At 42.8% G+C, this 19,726-nt stretch overlaps 2 protein-coding genes across 4 annotated transcripts in view; one reads left to right on the top strand and one right to left on the bottom strand.

Moving 5' to 3' along the window:
- The window catches only part of LOC308581119 (C-type lectin domain family 2 member D-like), a 79,955-nt gene that overhangs the window by 32,879 nt on the left and 27,350 nt on the right, over nucleotides 1–19,726 (top strand). The window lies entirely within an intron of this gene.
- LOC308581113 (killer cell lectin-like receptor subfamily F member 1) lies at nucleotides 1,518–12,333 on the bottom strand. Of its 3 annotated transcripts, none has more exons than XM_081183598.1 (6): nucleotides 12,231–12,333; nucleotides 9,664–9,762; nucleotides 5,828–5,977; nucleotides 4,780–4,934; nucleotides 4,057–4,169; nucleotides 1,518–2,751 (listed from the first exon to the last, which is right to left on the bottom strand). In XM_081183598.1, the coding sequence occupies exons 1-6, from the start codon at nucleotides 12,316–12,318 to the stop codon at nucleotides 2,628–2,630; spliced, it is 729 nt and encodes a 242-aa protein (XP_081039724.1). In that variant the 5' UTR covers nucleotides 12,319–12,333; the 3' UTR covers nucleotides 1,518–2,627. The 3 variants fall into 3 exon arrangements, with proteins under 3 accessions (XP_081039724.1, XP_081039725.1, XP_081039726.1); XM_081183599.1 differs by lacking the exon at nucleotides 12,231–12,333 and adding an exon at nucleotides 10,526–11,777; XM_081183600.1 differs by lacking the exons at nucleotides 9,664–9,762; nucleotides 12,231–12,333 and adding an exon at nucleotides 6,689–7,318.

Genomic DNA, 19,726 nt, shown 5'->3' with positions numbered 1-19,726 from the left:
GGACTTGAACCCAGAGTCTCTAGCTCCCGAGGTTGATGCCTTACCCATTAGGCCACTGGGTCACATCATATATGGGTGATCCCATCCCTGAATAAATTATCCTTAACTAAACTTTAAAAGGCACAAGGAGAAGGGGACAACAGAGGACAAGATGGTTGGACAGTGTTCTCGAAGCTACCAGCATGAGTTTGACCAAACTGTGGGAGGCAGTGGAAGACAGGAGTGCTTGGCGTGCTCTGGTCCATGGGGTCACGAAGAGTCAGACACGACTAAACAACAACAAACTTAAAAAGGTTCCAAATCCATTTTTGAGAGCAACGTTGTTGTACTTATTCCACCAACGTTCTGAGATTTTAGGCAAAGCACCAGTAGTGGAGAAAGCCTCTCCAGCACCTGTTGCGAGGCGCTGAGGGGCGGGGCATACCACCTATAGGGGCGGGGCAAACCACCCAGCAGCGCCCGCACGACTGTGCACATGTGGCGCCCATACGGACAACCGTCCTACAGCTGGGGGGGGGGAGGCAGCGGGCCATTTTGTCACCCCCCCAGGGTGGCACCCGAGGCGGCCCGCACCCCACTTTGTATGTCCCTGCAAAGCACAGCAGTACAGAGGATGGGAGGCAAATTTGCTTTATTGGATAAATGACCTGCTTGTGGCTGGTTGGCCCCTAGATGGCGCTCATGTAACTAAGCTAGAAGAAAACGTGACATAATTGGCTGCAAATAATCAAGATGCAGACTTCTTGCAAAGCTCTAAAAAGAAGGGTCTATATGCAGGGATCTGACTTTCAAACGCTGCTGCAACCGTGATTGCCCGAAATTGAAGGATGGCGTAACAATTCTGCATCAAGCCCTTTTATCCCAAATCTCTGAACCGCTGGTAAATTTCTGAGAGGTATTGTAAGGGGATCTAGGATGAAACAGTGAGACAAGAGAGAGAGAGAGAGAGAGAAAAAGGATGCTTAAACTGGGATACCATTGGAGTATTACCCCAGTGAAGTTATGTCATGTGAATCCAACTCAGAGAGTATGCTTCGATGGGAAGGGTGTAACCAGATTGGTTTTACACGTGATCTTGTTCTGTGGTGCAGACACAGGAGGTTGCAACCATTGTTAACCAGACGGCTTGTTCCGCAGAGACTTAATCTTGTATCTGACAACCGCTGCCTGGCTAGAAAGAGCTCCTCATTGTATGCATTGCCATCCATGCAGTTCCCATTGCAGGGACATGGGTGCAAAGTTTGGTCTCTTACCTTAGCTGACAAGCAAAAACTTAAGGTAAAGAGGGGCGAAAGCAGGTGCAACAGGTTTGCAGGTACCCCTGTGGAACCTTCTTCTCTTATGTGGCCAGTTAGAGAGGTATAATACAATAGCCACTTCCTCAGAAAAATGTTTTGGTTACATTACTGAGACGTCTAAGCAGCCCCTGGTGGCTAAGCAGCCCCTGGTGGGCATTTCTAAGAGGATGAATTTAAGGTGCTTGTGCATTTTCTTTTCCAACATGTCAAACTCTAGTGTTAAAGTTCTTTTGTTTATTTATTGAATGATGTTAAGCAAATAGATAGATAGATACACAGTATATAATATATATGACTGTTAGCCCTGGGCTTGGCTTTCTGGGCCATGTAGCCAGCCTGAATAAACTGCTTCTAGCGCAATGGAAGACCGTGATGGAAACCAGTGTGCACGGAAAAGCTGTTAACCTTCCTGCCACAGCGCTACCTACTTATCTACTTCTATGCAAATTAGGTTATTTGCACAGGATAATGTACATAGAAAAATGTTCTGATGCCCTGGGCAGTGAGCTAATTTAGCATGTTTACAGTCGTACCTTGGAAGTCAAACAGAATCCGTTCCGGAAATCCGTTCGACTTCCAAAACATTTGGAAACCAAGGCTCAGCTTCCGATTGGCTGCAGGAACCTCCTGCAGCCAATTGGAAGCCACAGAATCCATGTTGGACATTCGGGTTCCAAAAGAACATTCGCAAACCGGAACACTCACTTCTGGGTTTGTGGCATTTGGGAGCCAAAAGTTCGAATTGCAAGGCGTTCGACATTCAAGGTATGACTGTCTTTTACTTACATTTTACTAATATGCAAAAACTTTGAAACCAGTGAAGATACGACACGGGAAATTCTCCAGACCACACCATGGCATACAATAGGACGCCTCTATCCCACTCTGCCCTGCCCTGTCCATTTCCAGCGCGGCTTCAGTGCAGAAAGCAGTGCTCAAGTGTGTACTTGCCACATCCAGTGCTGCACTAGAAAAACAAATGAACACTGCAAGATAGCAGAGTGTGTCAGAGATATGGGGCTTGGACTGAAGGGGGTCATGGAGTTCAGGAGGTTGTTTCAGGAATTAAAAAATAAAAATACTTGGACATTTAATTTACAAAGTTATATATATATATGTCTGCATATCTAAGGAGTCCCCTGAGCATTTAGAAGCTACCACCTAATTTTTAGATTGCCCTGTTTCCAAACTGATAGGAATTTATGGCTCATGTGCACTAATAGAGGGGATGATGATTACTTGGGACAGCAGCTCTCCCTCATGAAGCCTTTGTGGTTCAGGTAAATAAAAATGGTTTATCATATTTAGCATATGGCTGGCTTTCACAGGTTAGAACAAAATGGCTTCTTTTTCACAAATCCACCTAAATTCAGCGGTGCACATTTCAGAGCGAACTTGACCGGATTTCACAACTCCACAACCAGCTCCAGTTCCTGGAAGAGGCAGTGGGAACCTGTGGGAACAGAGAAAACCTCCGGTCAGTAATTTCACAATGCATGAAGCACCGTGCAGAATTAGACCAAAGGTATATCTTGTCCAGCAGCAGGGACCAGCCATTTGTCTGGAACTTGAGAATAGCTGCCAACAGACTCCAGCAGGTGTCTATCAACTGATGCCATTATGTCATATGGTTGACAGGTACATTGTCCTGTCCACCTATGGAAGTTGGACCACAAGGTGATAAGAGAAGAATCTGGCCCGCTGGACCAAGAAAGGTTCCCCTGATCTAGTCCATCCAGCCTAGTGTCTCTGAGAAGCTCCTGAGGATTTTCCTTCTCCTGCTCCCCAAATCTGATATTCTGAGGGATTATTGCATCTAAAACACAGCAGTCTGAATTAGTGGTCACAACTAATCACTGCCTGCAGTCTATCCTCCAATCATTTATTTAACCCTGTTTCTCCAAGACATATAATCTCCAAATTGGGAAGTTCAGATTAGCTATAGCCATGGATAACAGTAATCAACAGTGAAAGCTAACCTGAACTTCCCAGTTTGCAAATTTTAACCCCACAAACATCTAATCTCCTAACTGAGGGACTAAGATGACAGAAGAGTGGCCATAGTAATTTTAGAGCAAAATCACAATGGAAGAAGTCTCACTTGCTCAAGCCTGATTGTCTGAATGTACCTCGTGAGGGAGGCCTGGCCCGCAATTTGAGGGCCTTGTACTGTGCTTGTGGTGTGACAACGTGCTGAGCTGCGATAGGCTCATGTTCCCAATATCTCACAGTCCATGTCCACATTCCTCCCCCTACCATAGTAGGGTGGTGTTAAAGAAACTTGTGAAGCGTGAGCTACTTTTCTTTAGGAAAAAGTTAATCTGAGAAAAGGTGGAAGAACTGCAAGGGAAATACTGTGGGTGTCCCATAAAAGGAGAGCAAATAAAGCATGGCAATTCCACACTAAACACCAAGTTTGAAGCTATTGAAATTTGGTGTGTGGAGTGCGGCTTGTGAATTTGGTTAGAGTAGGCATTACTTGTTGCTCTCTCTCTCTCTCTCTCTCTCTCTCTCTCTCTCACACACACACACACACACACACAGAGAGAGAGAGAGAGAGAGAGATTTGTAGAGGAAAAATAATAAAAGTTACTTATTATAGGAGGTACATAAAACTTGGAAAGGAAAAATACTAGTTCCAAGCTAACAATGTAGAGAAGACAAAGGCACTAATATGGAAATGAGGCATCTGCAATTCAGAGAAAGCTATTACTGTACAGGAAAGGTGGTGTTTGTACAAATGTAGGAAAACACTTACAGGGCTTGATTTAAGGCTGAGCCTTCCACCCAGGTCCAGGTGTTGCGCAGATGTGTAACATTAAGTCCAATCCAGACAGGATATTTCTCTTGAGTGAAGTCCTGTATGAATTCCTGTCAATAACACGAGGGAAATTGTAATTCTGCTAGTGTTCTTGTTTCTTTGTCGAAAACTTGTTGGGCAGGGATGCTTCCGTTTCAGTTTCTAATTTTTCCAACCTTCAACTCAGTTCTCTACATTTCCACACCAGTGTTTTGGGTGTGTGAATTTCTTCTAATATACCGTATTTTTCGCTCTATAAGACGCACCAGACCACAAGACGCACCTAGTTTTTGGAGGAGGAAAACAAGAAAAAAAATATTCTGAATCTCAGAAGCCAGAACAGCTAGAGGGATCGCTGTGCAGTGAAAGCAGCAATCCCTCTTGCTGTTCTGGCTTCTGGGATAGCTGCGCAGCCTGCATTCGCTCCATAAGACGCACACACATTTCCCCTTACTTATTAGGAGGGAAAAAGTGAGTCTTATAGAGCAAAAAATACGGTACCTATTTTAGAAGCAGCTTTGCCTAATGCATACATTTTTTAAATTATTTTTTTTTGCAAAGGAAGCTTCCCTAATACAGTGCATTTTTTAATTTTTCATAACTCCAGTATGTGCATTTTTGTACACAGCACATGACTGAAGACCTGAATCGCAAAATCCAGAGTCACGTTGTTTTTCCTACCATTTCTGCCCAATCCCGGACCACGAGCATTTGAGATCTCTTCCTGGAACAGTCGTTGTAGCCCCCAAGCCATTGCCATTTCTCTTTAGAAAACCAGTAGCACTTCCCCTCCCGTGCCACCCAGTTGTTTGGACAGAGCTTACACCTGGCACTTTCTATAAGGAGGAAAAAAGAGAAAGAAAAGGCATTTGGTTATTTTAGTCTAGTCATCATTTCAGCTCTTTACATACAGTGGTACCATGGTTCTCAAATCTGTTCCGGAAGTCTGCTCCAAAACCAAAGCGTTCCAAAACCAAGGTGCGCTTCCCCATAGAAAGTAATGCAAAATGGATTAATCTGTTTGAGACTTTTAAAAAACAATCCCTAAAACAGCAATTTAACATGAATTTTACTATCTAATGAGACTATTGATACATAAAATGAAAGCAATTCATTGAAAAGGAAAAAAATGAAACCAAAAATGTACTGCAGTCACTCAATCAATAGCTGAACTAGGTTCCACACAGTCACAAAAACAAAACAAAAAAGAGCCGCAAAAACAAAAAGACAGATCTCAGCGTGGCACTCAAATCAGAAGCATAACACTCAAAACGGAGCATGTTCGGCTTCCGGGAAGGTTCGCAAACCGGAACAGTTACTTTTGGGTTTGCAGTGTTTGGGTTCCAAGTTGTTTGAGTACCAAGGTGTTTGAGAACCGAGGTACCACTATGATTGTTCACACAAATGAAGACTGAACTAATACTTCATGCTCTGCTAGTTGCAAGGTGCTCTATGTGAAGCTGCCCTGAAAACTGTTTGGGAAACTGCAGAATGCAGCAGCCAGATTGCTGGTGGGGATGGCTGTGAGAAGGAGCAGGAAGCAGCCACACGGCTTGACTATTCATGTCCAATCCCAATTCAGAGTGCACAGGTTAGTTTCAGAAGTCCTAAAGGACGTGGGACTCAAATATCTCACTATTTTCAGATCCGTCCCTACATTAAGAACCTCATTTTCTCCAGTACCAGGCAAATGTTTCAGGCATTGTAGGAGGAAGAGATGGGAGCTTACCTGTAAACGGCTCACACAGGTGAATGGCCATCTGTTCAGAACAGGGGCTTCTATCTGCTCTCGTTGGGCTTTTCAAGGTTCCTGCTTCATCCTCAGTAGCATTGGCGGCTGTTTCACGAGTTTCACCTTTCCATAAGCCTCCCTCCAAAGCTTGAAGCGCAGAGGGGCAGATGATACCAGAAAGCCGTTTTACAATAAATAGCAGTGTGAGGCAGCACAAAGCAAGTGTTATCCCACAATTTCAAATGCATCCCTGCCCCCATCTCTTTCCTTGTTGCCAGAAATCTTGTGAACCACCCGGATATCTTCAGATGAAGGGCGGTATATAAATTTGATACAATGAAATTAAATCCAGGCTTTTAGAGAAGTGGGTTTGTTGCATAAAAGTGCTCAATCCATGACAACTGCGCAACCAGAATCTTGCCAGTAGGTGACTGAATCTCGCCCAAAAATAGTGACAGTCAGGAAGTGCCCTTAGACAACAATCACTGGATTTCTAACATCTGAGGCCTAAACTGAATTGGGTGGTGGGACACTGAAGTGGAGAAACTGCAGGAAAACTCACCTCCTGCTGCTTCCCCCCCCCAAAAAAAATACTGTTCTCCAGACCATTTCCCCCTTTCTGGATGCAAACCTCTGCTGCGGGTTAAATATGATGGGAGCAGCAAGGGTTAAGCCAACCCTTTTTACCTGCTATACATCTATATTCCCTCCCAGCATCAAAGGCTGGGAGCCAAACTGAACCATTATTTAAAAATCTTTATTTAACCCATAGCTGTCAATTTACAAATTTGAAAATAAGGGACCAGCAGCCTTGAAAATAAGGGATCAGCAGCCAAAATAAGGGACCTGCAGCCTCACCTGTTCCAGGCACTCCAGTCTTCCTGTCCTCCTGCAGTCTGGTCAAACTCATGCTGTGGTAGCTTCGAGAACACTGTCCAACCAACTTTGTAACCAGAGGTTCAACTGAATAGAATCTGAATCACATGCACCACAAGGCCTATGCAGCCTCAACTTAAGATGGCTCCCCGGCCTGGCTTTGCACTGCAAAGTTTGCAGCGGCACGTGCAACAAAATGGCGTCCAGCATTCAAAAAACCCCTCAGCTTGCATTAACTAGCCACACACAAGGCATGCAAGCTCCACCCCCCAGTCGTTCTTAGACTCCTTATTGGGTGAGCAACACAGCTAAGCAACACAGTTGGAGCCTCCCTCCTCCCTGGCCGGCAGGGAGGGAGGGAGAGGAGCTGCTTCCTTTGAAATTTAAGGGACATCATTTAAGGGACATCCATCAATAAGGGATAGCAGCGGGACATGGCGCTGGAATAAGGGACTGTCCCTTCAAATAAGGGACACTTGACAGCTATGATTTAACCCTCCCAGCCTTGAAAACCTCCAGATGATGGGGTTGCAGCTGCATGTCACACTGCACTCCCTCATCCCCAAATACCTACTTATTTATTTCATAGAATCATAGAATCATAGAGTTGGAAGAGACCACAAGGGCCATCGAGTCCAACCCCCTGCCAAGCAGGAAACACCATCAGAGCACTCCTGACATATGGTTGTCAAGCCTCTGCTTAAAGACCTCCAAAGTAGGAGACTCCACCACACTCCTTGGCAGCAAATTCCACTGTCGAACAGCTCTTACTGTCAGGAAGTTCTTCCTAATGTTTAGGTGGAATCTTCTTTCTTGTAGTTTGGATCCATTGCTCCGTGTCCGCTTCCCTGGAGCAGCAGAAAACAACCTTTCTCCCTCCTCTATGTGACATCCTTTTATATATTTGAACATGGCTATCATATCACCCCTTAACCTCCTCTTCTCCAGGCTAAACATGCCCAGCTCCCTTAGCCGTTCCTCATAAGGCATCGTTTCCAGGCCTTTGACCATTTTGGTTGCCCTCCTCTGGACACGTTCCAGTTTGTCAGTGTCCTTCTTGAATTGTGGTGCCCAGAACTGGACACAGTACTCCAGGTGTGGTCTGACCAGAGCAGAATACAGTGGCACTATTACTTCCCTTGAATTTAATATAGTCTACCTTTCTTCCAAACTGGGATTCACGGCGGCTTTAAAAGCATCATTATAAAATGCAAAGTAATAAACCAATAGTTAAAAATACATTAAGACACACTCAGAACCAGCACTAAAGTGCAGTTTGCTCTGGCAGCAGCTAGGTGGTCAACATCATCTGTACTTCAGTTTTCAGTGGTCTGTCTGATTAATAAGGTCTTATCCTGCCAGAGGAAGGGAAACAAAGAGGAAGTCCTTCTAGCCCAAGCATGTACATTTTTTCCGGTGGTAAAATCGTAAAAATAGCTCAAAAACTTCAATCCTAAAAAAAAGGTCAACAACTTTGGTCAGCCCTTTGGTTCACTTCATCAAATTTAGCCCTCCTTGAAAAAAGTTTAGACACCCCTGGTCTAGCCTCTCGCTTATGGGGGGAGCTTTTAATCACGTACCTCCCAATTCCAACAATAACCACTAATGTGAGGTGTAGATAGAGCACCAGAGAGATGATTTGAAGGATGAAAGAATAGACACTCATGAATGTTTCTCCCCCCCCCCTGAAAGAAAGGGAACTATCCCCCCCAAAAAAACCCTCACAGAGGTGAACTAGATGACCCTCACGGTCGTAACTCTATGTTATCTTCAACTTTTTATTTTTTGTGTGTGTGGGGGGGGGGGTTGGAATAAAATAGAAAAAAAGCTGACTTAACTAGGAAGCTGTAATGCCTGCAACGCTCAACAGTGCAGTTTTGTTGTATTGTCTTAGAAGGGGTTTGACTATGTTGGTTGCCATTAACAGCGCATGTACTTCACAAATCACCACTGCACCACTGCTCAGGGCAAATGCATACTATTAAGGCTGCAATGAAACATTATGATAGTCATGTGTCTTTTGCCCAAACTTGAGTTTCCTCTCTCTCTCTCTCTCTCTCTCTCTCTGTCTCTCTCTCTCTCTCTCTCTTTCTCTCTCTCTCAACATCTTCTGCTATGTGTAATATGATGTCACCTAATGTGCCCCACCTCCCTGCTTCCTTGGTCGATCCTTGCCTGGGCTGAAAAACACTTTGCATGCGACAACAAGCCTACTGTAATATTTTGCATTACTAGACGTCACCAGGAAGAGGGAGAGAATTAGGCACTGCGTTTCAGCTTTCGACAGACCCTCACACCCTGAGCTCTAGACCAGGGGTCAGCAAACTTTTTCAGCAGGGGGCCGGTCCACTGTCCCTCAGACCTTGGGGGGGGGGCAGACTATTTTTGGGGTGTGTGTGTGAATGAATTCCTATGCCCTACAAATAACCCAGAGATGCATTTTAAATAAAAGCACACATTCTACTCATGTAAAAATACACTGATTCCCGGACCATCCGCGGGCCAGATTGAAAAGGTGATTGGGCCGCATCCGGCCCCCGGGCCTTAGTTTGCCTACCCATGGTCTGCACAGCTAGCCATTATTTGGGTGGGCATATGTCCCTTCCAGCTGTCTGAAGGTCTGCTACCCTGAGGCCAACGCCTCACCTTGCTTCATGGGCAAGCCAGGCCTGAGAGTCATACAACCTCTTTCTAAACTGAAAAGATACCAAGCGCTCTAGTTTAAGATGATCCACCTTACCTGTACATTTACTGGGGGAGGGAACACAGATTCCCTTCATTGTCTCCCCCTCCCCTCACTCTGAATATTATTTCTATTTCCCCCCCCAGAGTTTTGACCAAGGAACTGTGCACTACACATGCCATGTGGTTTTAAAATAAAGGGGTTTTGGGTTTGTTTGTTTGTTTGTTTGTTTGTTTGTTTTTTGGGAAACGAAGACGGACATCTAAGAACTTACCAAACACGATCAACGCAATCACGGCCGATCCCAGAATGACACAGGTTGCCCCTAATATCCCCAGCGAGATTTTGTACCGAGCGATTAGCCTAGAATTGCCTGCAAGAATTCAATGTGGAGTGAGGAAACTTAGCCACAGTTCTGACCCTTGTCAGCTAATTCCCCCCCCCCCCAATACATATTCAACACAGCACTAAGATTGCCATGTTTCATATTTTTGGCATGAGTATCCTGGAAACAACCGTATGTCCTGAATCAGAAACAATCATTATATTCAGGACAGAGAAGCTGTTGTTGTAAACATGCCTTGTTGGCCCTCTGCAGGGGCTACCATGCACTAAGGTTTTGCAATGTCTGACTGGCACAGACGAAGGAGACCTCAGAACATACCAAAAAAACCCTGTTATGCAGTTTGCAAGCAGCATATGAGCACAATACCACTCTCTCCACTTGTAATCTCCAGCAATTGGTATCCAGAAGTAGACCACAGCAGCTATTATTATTATTATTATTATTATTATTATTATTATTATTATTATTATTATTATTATTATTTAAACAAATTTAAAGAATGCTTCACAGTATAAAGTCATCAAAGCAGTCTCCGTGATTAAAAATAAAGCCAAACACAAAACACAGGTTCTAAAAACAATAAAACTTGCAGTGCAACACAATTTCATCAGATACAAAAGGAATCTTCCATAAATGACTGGGTTAAAGCCTTCCCAAACAAACGAAGTCTTCAGTAGTTGACTGAACATTATCACACATAGCATATCTATCTGATTTTGGCTGGTATCTGATTCCAGAGAGCAGGAGCTGCAGCACTAAAGGCCAGGTTTCTAGTCCATGCTAAGCACACCTCTGGAGTGCATGATACTTTCAGCAGTGCCCCATATGAGGAGAACAGTTGCTGGGCAGGGCAGGGAAGTGATACAACAGGCCAGAAGTTCCCTCAGATATCTTGGTCCCTTCTAGGGCATTGCAATTTGTGTCACATCTAACTTCCTCTGGTGAGTGCTGGAAGGAACATTATTTTAGTTTGCAATTGGACTGCAATGAATGTTGCATTTGTGCAGCTGATAGAAAAGTAGCAATGCAAGAGGCTTCAGCCGGCTTTGTGGGCCCAGGGCTGTTTTAAGAAATCACACTGCCAGCATGCATTCATTTCTGCTGGCCCGGTTCAACCTGAACTTTTAGAAATAGTATTTTATCACAAAACAGTACCACAAGTATCTAGCACTCTGGCCTCAAGATTAATAAATGATGATGATGATGATGATGATGATGATGATAACAACAACAACTTGACCCTGTCAAAAATTGCACTGAAAGTGTGCAGAGCAGACAGTGCATTATATTCAGAAGTATATCAACTGCTCTAGACTAGCCTTGCTTTTGGCCAGATTCTCCTGCCTCAAAGACATGGCCAGCTCTAGACCTTATTATTTCTTAAAGCCACAACAGTCTCCACCGTGTCTCAATTCTCCAAAGGAACACAGACCCCAGGTGAATGCCTGGAACCCCATGGCCTCTTGCCACCACTCAGCAGAGAGCGCACAACTGTTGCAACATTGTTATATTTCTTAGGTACTCTTATTGCAAGGTACCTCAAAGTGGCTCACGTTTAAATACTGTAAATTACAAACACCAATGAAAACCTAAAAACACAACCATACAAATTTTAACAGTGAAAAGCACGATTAAAAAGACGCTACTGCTCGTTGCCACTGGCAGCCTTATCCTCCATGATTTTGTTTAATACCCTTTCAAAGCCATCCAAGTTTTGCAGGAGTGGATTCTATAATTTCAATATGCACTGTCCCTTTGTCTGTCCTGAATCTCCCAACATCCAGCTTTATTGGATGAACCCTAGTTCTTAGATTAGGAGAGAAGGAGAACTTTGTAAATTTTCTTTATGTTATGTGCCTGTATTCATGACCTTGCCTTCTTTTTCTACTGGCCCTCCAGATCATTTTGTTTCCCCCTTTTGGTTCCCTTTCCAGATGTCCAGTATCAAATAACAAGCAATGTCAGCCTCTCCCTAGCTGCCACTGATGCCACTGATGTTGTGAATTTTAACACAAATATAAATAATAAAAAAGATTAGCACAACACTGTCATGCAAAGTATGAAATAAAATGAACCTTATGCCCAACTGCTCCCTGCTCTCTGCATTTACTGCTAAGCAGCTTACAAAGTATCAAACTCACTTACGCAGAGTGGTATTCAACTAGATGTTACTCTGAGTAGACCCACTGAAATTAATGCACATGACCAAGGCTATCCTCCTAAGCCCACTTTCACCTGGAAAGTAAACTCCATTGAATTCAGCAGAACTTACTCCTCAGTAGACACGGTTAGGTTTGCGGTGCACCAATTGCAACGAATCTACATTGAGTAAAAAATTAGTTGAATACAACCAACAAAATATGAACTAGCAGTGATACCCCAAAAAGTTGCTCAAACCTAATTCAGAGAGGGTTGTGTGTCCCATAGAAGGCCACTGTTTAATAATAATATAAAAGTGCAAACGAAGAATTTTTTTCTATTAAAAAAAAACATACCTTGCATCCTCTTAGCTTCTGCCCAGCGTGCAGAGTTTTTATTACTTGGCTGGGGACTTAACGCCAAGTAGCCGTCTTCATCTTCCATGGCCCCAAATGGTTAAATCTCAAGAGACCTATGAAAAAGAATGAGCTTGACTAGATGCTGGCTAGTTCTCTTGAATGTGGGGCTCAGGGTTGCAAAGGAAATGCAAGCACCCTTTCCGGCGTCTCAACTGTGAAACCACAGGTAAGGTCTTAAAAAGTGACCATAATAGATAATAATCTAACACAGTATATAGCAGGCAAAGTCTAGCACTTTTCTTGGGTACCAGATCTCAAATGCATATGCAGGCTGACAATATATAGCAGTATTCAAAAGCACACTGGCCGCGACTGCCAGCAACGCTAGAAGCCACTGAGAGCCTCATCCTTCCTGAATTCATCTAGTCCTCTTTTTAAGCATCCATGTTGGTGGCCATATATTTGTTTCTTGCTCTTCCACCCAGGAGCTCAAGGTTGTCTATTTTCCTCCCCTCTCCTCCTGCCTTTTATATTTGCACATTGCAACAGCCTGCAAGGCAGGCTAGACTAATCTAATGGATGTACATTGCACAGCAGCTCTTGCCAACAGATGCAGGGATGCAGGGAGCCTAATCCACATACCGTGTTCCAGGCGCAGAAAATCCTGTTGCAGTTTCCATCCAGCGCCTCCTAACTAGAACCCGGAAATTAGAGAAAGCTACCTCTTGTTAGCAACTCTGAATGGCTTGCTAAAGCAATCAACAAGCCTCCTGTTCTAGTGTTTTGCCAGAGGACAGCTTAACCTGGACATCCTGCAATATAATTTATATCACTGAATGAACGAAACCAAAACCCAGGATCTCATATCCAGTACACAGGTAAAACCAGTGCTTTTTTTCCTTTTAAAAAAATGTCTCACTTTTCTACTCTTATTGAAATACTGCCCCTCAATTAGGCCAAACTTAGATTCACAAAAGGTTTAGGGGTATGCGTAGCCCTGCGTACCCCCAGAAAAAAGCACTGGGTAAAACTGCAACTGATATACGCAATATATATATACACACACACAATATACACAATATGCACAATATATACACAATATAGAAACTGCCATTTTTTTACCCTGCAAACATGGAGGAAAACACTTTAATTCTAAGAAACATAGCTTGCTGGATTTATCAATAATTGTTATGGTGATGCAAATAGATCCAACAATGTTAGCAAAAGGGGGGAATTTGTGGATATAAACATGCTGAGCACCTGAACACTACGCGGCCTCCACTTTTGTGTAGCTTTGGCGAACAAAGGTCTTCTGAGCACTCCATCTGCAAAAGTCTGTAAATGCCACCTTGAAAGCAGAATCATTTTTATCAGAGCAACTGATAAATACAGAAGACAAAACATTTTGCGATGAGAATTTATTTATTTTTTTAAAAGAGATATTTATTAAGATTTTCAAAATATTACAAAAGAAAAAAACAAAAATACAAAAATACAAAATAAAAGTAGTTAAAAACAACTCAATCTTTCCGTTACTTATCTTTCATTTGCTTATTTCCCGGACCTCCTCGCCCCTCCCTTTTTTGTATTCCAATTTAGTTTGTTAGTTCAGCAAATCCTTCCCCTCTTTGTTTATCCTAGTCTTTAATCTTAAAATGTTGTGACATTAAATTTTTACCTGTTAATAATCCATTTTTCATATTCCCTTATAATATTACAGCTAAAAACCACTTAATTTCTATCCAACATCATTCTAACATTCATTAATTTTGCAATATTTCTGTAAATAGTCTTTAAACTTTTTCCAGTCTTCTTCCACCGACTCTTCTCCCTGATCTCGGATTCTGCCAGTCATTTCCGCCAATTCCATATAGTCCATCACCTTCATCTGCCATTCTTCCAGAGTGGGTAGGTCTTGTGTCTTCCAGTACTTTGCTATAAGTATTCTTGCTGCTGTTGTGGCATACATAAAGAAAGTTCTATCCTTCTTTGGCACCAATTGGCCGACTATGCCCAGGAGAAAGGCCTCTGGTTTCTTCAGGAAGGTATATTTAAATACCTTTTTCATTTCATTATATATCATCTCCCAGAAAGCCTTAATCCTTGGGCACGTCCACCAAAGGTGAAAGAATGTACCTTCAGTTTCCTTACATTTCCAACATTTATTATCGGGCAAGTGATAAATTTTTGGAAGCTTGACTGGTGTCATGTACCACCTGTATATCATTTTCATAATATTCTCTCTTAAAGCATTACATGCCGTAAACTTCATGCCTGTGGTCCATAACTGTTCCCAGTCAGCCATCATAATATTATGTCCAACATCTTGTGCCCATTTAATCATAGCAGATTTCACAGTTTCATCCTGAGTATTCCATTTCAACAGCAAGTTATACATCCTTGACAAAACCTTAGTTTTGGGATCTAACAGTTCTGTTTCCAATTTTGATTTTTCCACCTGGAATCCATTTTTTTGTCCAAAGTTCCGGAGGCGGCGCGTTCGGTAATGGCTGCCTGCTCCTTGTAAGGAGAGGGGAGCTCCGCTGAAAACGGGTCGTCCGCTACGGCGAAGCGGAGACCCACATAGGAAAACCACAGGTGGTAGAAGCCTGTGGTCCCGAGACCCGGCGGGTGCCAGAAGCAGCCCCTAAAACGTTGAAGGGACCCCGTAACGGGGCTCCGGATCGCGGAGGGGGTAGCGGCGCTGAGGGTCGTTTCGCAGTCAACGGAGCGAAGCCGCGCTGCTGTTGCTGATCAGCGCTGACCTTTCTTCCTGAAACTTTCAAATTTGGAAAACCACAATCCGTGAGTAATTGGGACTTTACAATTTTAAGACTTTCAAGATTTTGAATTTGGCTGAAAGCGGAATGACGAGAAACAGGAAGTCCGTCTTCCGGCAAAGCTTATAGATCAAAGGCAAAGGAACTGACAGGCTGGACGCAGTGAAAAAGGATTTTAAAGTGGAAGCATTATGCGTCTGACAGTACTGAGGTTTGAAATGAAAGGCAAGTTTTCTTATTAATTTATTCTATAGAGTGGAAGCAATCTGGGAACCTTCTCCTTTGGTGGACTTTAAAGTTCAAGACCCAGCCTCGGGGTGGCAGGGGAAAAGAAATGTCCTTTGCTGATACAATCTATAAAATTGAAACAGATACATAGAGGCAACTTTGGACTATATAACTAAGTAATTGTATCCTGCGCCTTGAGAGGTGATACTTGTGGCAATTTTGGAAGGGCTCTGCCAGTGGAAAAAGTTTTAAGGACTATTGGAAAATTATTTAGCTGCAGGAACTTTAATGGCGACCATAACTTTTTTCCTTCCTTCCTGAACTCCAACTGTTCTCCCTCCAACTGTACTCCCTCTAGTGGAGACTGGGATTTACAATTCCTTGGGAACTAACTTTGTTTTGTCTCTCCGCTGTTGTTATCTACACTGAGGCCTGTCCTTCCCATGGAACTTTTGACAGCTTGACCTTGACTCATAGACAGGTGGGGAATGAGTGGCCAACCGAAAACAAGATCTAAAACGAAAGCAACAAAAGGCCAGCTTGTGCAAACAACTCTGACCTCTCAGTCACGTAGATCATCAGTCCCTGCTGTACTGAAGGGAATTGAACTTCCAACAGTAGCTGAATTGAAGGGAACTGAACCTTCAGCAACAGCTGAACTCAAGGAAGCTGAACAACCAGCAACAGAGGATATGGCTGCAGGTGGATCTGATGCACTTCTGAAGGAAATGCTACAACAATTAGCAATCTTAAATAAGAAGGTTGATGACCAAACAGCAAAAATTGACTTAGCCACATCATCCATTACAAAGCTATCTGAACAAGTGGCACAGCACTCACAAACAATTGGGAACTTAAAAGACGCTACGTCTGAGAACCGGAAACTGGCCGAAGCTGCGAACGAAAAAGCTGACCAAGCAATTCAAAAAGCGGATGAATTGAAAGGAGAGGTAAGGCCACTACACAAGCACATCAGTGACCAGCAGGCCTACCTGTCTATGGTGGAGTTGAGAAACAGGGAAAATAATTTAAGATTATGTTCTATCCCAGAGATTGAAAAAGAAGATTTGACTGGCTTTTTGACAGTAGAATTCTCCAAATTCTGGGGAATAAAGGAAGACGAAGACTTTAAAATAACAACGGCATTTAGACTGGGAAGTGTAACCAGAAAGGACAGACCCAGAGACTGCCTGATCATTCTAAAGACTAAACAGGAGAGAGACAAAATACTTGACCTTCATTTTAATAAATCACTTGAGATCCAGGACAGAAGAGTGGAAATTTATAAGGATATACCAAAACAACTATTGGATCTCAGAGCCATCTACACTGACCTAGCAAGACTCTTGAGAGGCAACGGAATACCTTACAGGTGGGAGTTCCCACAAGGCTTATCATTTAAATACAAAGGAAAGAAGTAGATAGGTAGCCGTGTTGGTCTGCCATAGTCAAAATAAAAAAATTCCTTCCAGTAGCACCTTAAAGACCAACTAAGTTAGTTCTTGGTATGAGCTTTCGTGTGCATGCACACTTCTTCAGATTATCTGAAGAAGTGTGCATGCACACGAAAGCTCATACCAAGAACTAACTTAGTTGGTCTTTAAGGTGCTACTGAAAGGAAAGAAGGTTAGAATTAAGTCAAAAGAGGACAACCAGAAGTTCCTGCACGACAACGGAGAAGATCTTCAGAAGGGAACAGCAGCCCCTTGGCCTCTGCCACAGCCTGGACCTGAACCAACACCATCTCCCTCGGACCCGGACAAAAAGGAGGACACCCCATAAAGAGTAACAACAGATTGATACAGGATGTCTCTGCAGCTGTACAGTTGGAATATTAATGGCGTAAATTCCCCGGAAAAACGAAAAAGGATCTTCCATATTTTGAAAAAGGAAAATTTGGATATAATTTGCTTGCAAGAAACGCACGTGACTAGGCTCCATAGGAAAGTACTAATTAACAAAAGACTAGGCCAAGAATTTATTTCATCAGACAAAGTAAAAAAGAGGGGCCTGGTGATCTACGCAAAGGAGAACCTAGCACCGAAATTTTTGTTTAAAGATGAGCAAGGGAGAATCTTGGCAATTGAAATACAATCCCAAGGAGAAAAAGTTTTGATAGTAGGAATTTATGCACCAAATGAGGGGAAAGCAGAATTTTACAAGAAGCTACATGAGACACTACTGGACTATCTGGACTATTCGAACATCATTATGATGGGAGACATGAATGGGGTGGTCTCCACTTTGATGGATAAGTCACAAAATCAATTAACCAAGGACGGCAGACTACCGAAAACCTTTTTTGAACTGACAGACAATATGGATTTGATTGACATCTGGCGGACAAGGAACCCCCTAGGTAGAGAGGGAACTTTCTTTTCTGAGGCCCACTCATCATGGACGAGAATCGACCAAATTTGGACAACTAGAGGGCTGGCACCGAAGACTACAAGAGTGGAAATCTGCCCAAAGACTTGCTCCGACCATAATGCCCTGAAAATGGAATTGAGACTTACTCCAGCCGGTTCCTTCAGATGGAAAATGAATGACACCCTCTTTAGAGATCAAGAGATCGTAAAGAAGGCCCAAAAAACTTTAAAGGACTATTTTGAAATCAACTTGAACACTTCAGTGGAAAAAAGAACAATCTGGGACGCCAGTAAAGCTGTAATGAGGGGGTTTCTGATACAACAAAATACAATTAAGAAAAAGCTCTGGAATGGGAAAAAGGATAAAATATTAGAGAAGATAAGAGACGGAGAGAAAAGGTTGAGATCTAAACCAAAATCCAAAGAGATCTTGCGAGAAATTAAATTCCATCAGGCACAATATTTGAAATTGATAAATCAAGAAGTGGAATGGAAAATTAAACAAATGAAACAAAGATCCTTTGAGTCAGCAAATAAATGTGGGAAACTGCTGGCATGGCAGTTGAAAAAAAGACAGAAACTTAATTACGTTACCAATCTAGAGGTGGAAGGGAAAAATATCCAGAAACCAGGTGAAATTAGAAAGTGTTTCCAGAAATACTTCAAAAAGTTGTATACACAAGGGCCTGAGGAAGTGTCTGAGATGGAACGATTTTTGAAACTCAATGGCTTACCAGAACTGTCTCAGGAGAAGAGATCAACCTTGAATTGTAAAATAACACAACAGGAAATTGAGGATGCCATCCAGAATATGCAGCTGGGCAAATCTCCAGGCCCAGATGGGCTTACCTCCAAATACTATAAGACATTAAAAGACTATTTGATTCTACCACTAATGGAGGTTTGCAACCAGATTATGGGGGGAGGAAGGGCACCGGAAACGTGGAAAGAAGCTTTCATCACATTGATACCCAAAGTGGAAACTGAAAAGACTCAACTTAGGAACTACCGTCCCATCTCACTCCTAAATGTGGATTATAAAATATTTGCAGACATTTTGGCAAGTAGATTGAAAAAGGTTTTAAATGAAGTAATTCATAAGGACCAAGCAGGCTTTCTTCCTGGCAGGCATTTGTTTGACAATACTCGGAATATAATCGATATTCTGGAACTTTTACAAACAAATATTAACACTAAAGCAGTGTTAATTTTTATCGATGCTGAGAAGGCCTTTGACAATATTTCTTGGAAATTTATGAAAAAAAACTTGGAAGGGATGGGAGTGGGACGAGGGTTTGAAAATGGTATAGAAGCAATTTATTCAGAACAAAAAGCTAAGTTGATAGTGAACAATGTGGTGACAGAGGAGTTCTATATTGAAAAAGGAACACGCCAGGGGTGCCCCCTATCCCCCCTACTATTTATATCAGTCCTGGAGGTTTTGCTGAACATGATTAGGAGGGACCGGCAAATACAGGGGATCACGGTCGGAGTGAAACAATATAAACTGAAAGCATTTGCAGATGACTTAGTAATAACATTACAGGAGCCAGAATCTAGTACAAAAAGAGTTCTGGAACTGATACAAGAATTTGGTCGGGTGGCAGGATTTAAGTTGAACAAACAAAAAACTAAAGTTTTGGGGAAAAACTTGACGCCCTTAGAAATAGAGGGGTTTCAGAAGGAAACAGAGTTAGTTGTGGTTAAGAAGGTGAAATACCTGGGGGTAAACTTGACGCCTAAAAATTTGAACTTGTTTAAGGATAACTATGAGAAATGCTGGTCAGAAGTTAAGAAAGATTTGGAAACATGGTCGAGACTGAAGCTCTCCTTGCTGGGCCGAATTGCTGCTGTTAAGATGAATGTTTTGCCAAAAATGTTGTTTCTATTTCAAACCTTGCAGGTCGTGGACAGAGTGGAATGTTTTGGAAAGTGGCAGAGGGACATTTCAAAGTTTGTCTGGCAGGGCAAAAAGCCCCGAATAAAGTTTAAAATACTAACTGACGCAAAAGAAAGAGGGGGATTTGCCCTGCCAGACTTAAGGTTATACTATGAGGCGGCAGCCTTCTGCTGGTTGAAAGATTGGATTTTATTAGAGAATACAGATGTCCTAGAC

Source organism: Podarcis bocagei (assembly GCF_964188305.1).
Source record: "Podarcis bocagei genome assembly, chromosome: 2".
Taxonomy (NCBI): Eukaryota; Metazoa; Chordata; class Lepidosauria; order Squamata; family Lacertidae; genus Podarcis; species Podarcis bocagei.
This window is presented reverse-complemented; position numbering and strand designations above follow the sequence as displayed.

Excerpts from the sequence above, each read along its gene's own strand:
- LOC308581113 (XM_081183598.1), bottom strand. The coding sequence starts at position 12,318 with ATGGAAGATGAAGACGGCTACTTGGCGTTAAGTCCCCAGCCAAGTAAT. Across the intron at positions 5,978-9,663 it reads GATTGCGTTGATCGTGTTTG|CTTTGGAGGGAGGCTTATGG; the intron begins GTAAGTTCTTAG and ends CTGCGCTTCAAG. Across the intron at positions 4,935-5,827 it reads CCTGTGTGAGCCGTTTACAG|AAAGTGCCAGGTGTAAGCTC; the intron begins GTAAGCTCCCAT and ends TCCTCCTTATAG.